General features: G+C 39.4%; 1 protein-coding gene across 1 annotated transcript; it reads left to right on the top strand.

Moving 5' to 3' along the window:
- Positions 1-2473: 2473 nt before the first annotated feature.
- LOC128103802 (putative olfactory receptor 2B8) lies at positions 2474-3418 on the top strand. The gene has a single exon (XM_052728448.1). The coding sequence runs from the start codon at positions 2474-2476 to the stop codon at positions 3416-3418; it is 945 nt and encodes a 314-aa protein (XP_052584408.1).
- The last annotated feature ends 384 nt before the right edge of the window (positions 3419-3802 follow it).

A 3802-nucleotide genomic window follows, 5' to 3' on the forward strand; every position in this document is an offset into this window, starting at 1 on the left:
TTTGTAGAGGTTTCAGAAGGATCCCAGCCCTGCTCATACCTTGATTTTGGACTTGTAGCCTTCAGAACTGTGAAAACAATAAATTTCTGCTATGTCCAGCTCTCGTATTCATCATGGGCAGTCCTGGAGAACTAATACAACCATATGGAAACATATCTTGAAATAACCTGTGCTAATTTGATTGCCTTGTGATTACAATGAATTACATATGTCTTATCAGAATGCATGCTTTTCTTGTTTCAGATTATCTTCTGTGGAACACTGAGAACCTTTGAAAGAAGAACCAAAGGTAAGTGCCAACAGCATTCGATAAAAACCAATTCTTAGGTTGACACAACGCTTAGAATTCTGGGTGTCTCAAAACAAGCCCTGCTAATCTGAAAGAGAAAGAAGTTATAAAGCCTATTGTCACTGGAGAATGTGCTTTTGCTGATGAGTTCTTGGTTGAAACAAGGTGTCGGAGCTTTTGAGCCTGCCCGGGTTTCAGCAACATTATCTCTTTTATTTGGAAAGAGAAACAGCCGGGAAATGGGAGTGGAGAAGCAGACTTTAAAAATCTCAAGACTCAGTACTTGCAGATTTATACTCAGAATGCAACTATTTTGCTCCCATTTTATTGGATCTTAGAACTTATTCCGAATTATCTTCCTTTTTGTCATGACAGTAACTGCCACTAAAGCAATCACTGAAAAGACTGTAAGGAATCTGGGACCTAAGAATCCAACAAGAGAGGCACAGCAGACAGAGGTAAAGTGTCTCCTCAGCCAGTCAGAAACCTTGTGAATAGAGAAATTACGTTTATAAAGGATTAACAGAGTCCTGCAAGATTCCGCACAAGATGGCAATAAAAAAAAAAAAAAAAAAAAAAAAAAAAAAAACCTTAATGTTTGACTATGCATGACTGCTTATCAACATCTGCCTCCAGTGGATAGGAAGAAACTGAAATGAAACCGCATCTTTGCAAACAGCCTGGGGTTTGGAGCACTAACACTTCCTTGTACAGGAGATAATGCAACAATTGCTTAGGCAACTGCTGCATGGCTGTTGTTGAAGGTTTTTCTCCAGGACAGCTAAAACTTTCAGTAATCCAAAACTAATTACTAATGTTCTACGTCCATTTTTAAAGACATGGTCTCATCTAGCCCCACCCAGTCTTGAACTTTCCATGTAAAAGGAGACAGCTTTGAAAAACTAATCCTTCTACGCTGAGATTACATGTCCAGCTAGCCTATAACCATTTTTAAGCTTATATTATTATTTTATTTTATCTTATTTTGAGATAATATTTTTATTTGCTCAAGAAGTTTGCCTAGCTCCATTTATTTTTATTTTCATTCTATGTAATATTGAAAACATTTTTGACTCTTTAAGTTAGTATACAAAGTAATTGGTTTCTTTATGGCATCTTCATACATATGTCACTCTATTTTGTTCTAATTCATCCCTCTCCTCTGTTGCCCCGACCCCTTGTGCTGTTAGGGATGGAGATGTAGCTCAGTTGTAGAATGTGGTTCAGCATGCTGGGGACCCTGGTATTATAATATAGTACTAAATTGGAATCATGGGAATGTTTCAAATGAAAAGGAAGGGCATTAGAGACTTCAGGACCAGTTATTTAAATAGGAAAGTGGATTCTTTTATGAAACTGATGTTTTTTAAAGTTCAGAGTAAAAAGTTGGAAAACTTTTCTCTGTTACACTAAGAATTTTTTTTTTTTAATTATAAAGTGAGAGAAAAGAAAAAGCAACCATTGGGCAGACAGTCTCAGCTCTTTGTTGGATGCCACTGATGATGAGGAACCAAGGTTGGTATCCTGAAACCTAAAAACATTTACAGTAGTGGCTTTCCAAGCATTAAAACGCTTCTAAATGGGACATGTCCATGTTCTGTTTGCGTATATATCAAAATGCATTCCTCCACAACAGGTTATCAAATGCTGCATTTTCTTTTCGCTGCATTTTCTTTTCTGTGCATTTTCAAAAATAAATGTTTTCTCTGAGCAGAAGAGAACTAGAAAAACCATTCTAACATGTTTCAATTATTTGATGAGACCCAAGATAGGAGATTAAGACAAAAGCAAATTTGTATCTTCTTGGGGAAATTTTTATTTAATTTTGAGACACTCAAGTCTCTTTAAAGTTCATCCAATCACAAAAAGGCAGTTGTGAGATCATATTGTAGATTCAGATTAAACCATCTGCCATTTGTTAGGTGACTCCAGCCAGAGAAAGCTGAGCCTTTTCTCTTAAAGGCTATTTAAAGCTTAACACACTCACGTTCTCAAGGAAGGTAAAATAACTCTGCTCTTGCAAGAAAACATAGGAAATGCTGATGTTGTGGAAAACTGCAACACAGTAGCTGCTTGGCAGCAAAAATGTGACCAGTTTCCCAGTTAGGCTGCATTTACTCAGGAGAACACGGAACACACCTCCAAGTAAGTGTTAGCTCTCTTGCTTCCCACAGGTAGACTGCAATGGACAGAGCTAATGGCAGCCTCTTTTCTGGATTCATTCTCCTGGGCTTCTCCAACAGGCCTCACCTGGAAACAGCTCTCTTCGTGGTCATCCTGGTCATCTATTTCTTGAGCTTCCTAGGCAACAGCACCATCATACTGCTGTCAATTGTAGACCTTCACCTCCATACCCCCATGTATTTCTTTCTTTCTAACCTCTCCTTCATGGATCTTTGTTTGACTACTTGCACTGTCCCTCAGACACTGTTCAACTTCAAGGGGAAAGACAAGACCATCACTTATGGTGGCTGTGTGACCCAACTCTTTATTGCCCTGGGACTTGGGGGAGTGGAGTGTGTACTCTTATCTGTGATGGCTTACGATCGCTACGCTGCTGTCTGCCGCCCACTCCACTACATGGTGATCATGCACCCACAGCTTTGCTTACAGCTGGTTATAACTGCCTGGCTCACAGGGTTTGGCAATTCTGTGGTACAGACGGCATTGACTATGACTCTTCCCCTCTGTGGCAGAAACCAACTGGACCATTTCTTCTGTGAAGTTCCAGTGATGCTGAAACTGGCCTGCACTAACACCTTCATTAACGAGGCTGAACTCTTTGCTGTCAGTGTCTTCTTCTTGGTGGTACCCCTCTCACTCATATTAGTGTCCTATGGCCATATCACTCATGCAGTTCTCAAGATAAAGTCAGCCCAGGGGAGGCGTAAGGCCTTTGGAACCTGTGGCTCTCACCTTCTGGTAGTGATTATCTTCTTCGGCACCCTCATTTCCATGTACCTCCAGCCTCCCTCCAGTTACTCACAGGATGTGAACAAAAGCATTGCACTTTTCTACACTCTAGTAACTCCTTTGCTGAACCCTCTTATTTACACTCTGAGGAACAAGGAAGTCAAAAGTGCACTAAGGAGAATAATGGGGAGAACCACGGATTCAAAAAAGAGTTAACACAAGGCATTCCTAAACATGTAAGCTTTGTGAGACTTCTGTGTATCTACAACCTGGCTTTAACTTAAGCTCATAAAACATCTGTGTTCCAAGAGCTGTTTTGGGAGCTCAGTTGGGTTGATAGATGAATAAATAATTAGAGACAGATGATAGGTAGATAATCAGAGACCAAATCAGAAAGAGGTCTTGTTACCATGGAGTTAGACCTTAAAGAGAGAATATAAGTAAGATAACATAAATTAGATACAACATATATTAGACTGCCACATGGAGTAAACAAATTATATTTACATATAATTTCTGTATAATCATGTGGATTTTTTTCACAAATGCAATCTACCATATGTGATGGTACATGCTTGTAATCCCAGAACGAGGGAGTCT

The sequence above is a fragment of the Peromyscus californicus genome, unplaced genomic scaffold (genome assembly GCF_007827085.1).
Source record: "Peromyscus californicus insignis strain IS unplaced genomic scaffold, ASM782708v3 Scaffold_8__1_contigs__length_139910024, whole genome shotgun sequence".
Lineage (NCBI taxonomy): Eukaryota > Metazoa > Chordata > Mammalia > Rodentia > Cricetidae > Peromyscus > Peromyscus californicus.

What these genes read in the sequence shown, in the direction of transcription:
- LOC128103802 (XM_052728448.1), top strand. Translation starts at nt 2,474, where the DNA reads ATGGACAGAGCTAATGGCAGCCTCTTTTCTGGATTCATTCTCCTGGGC.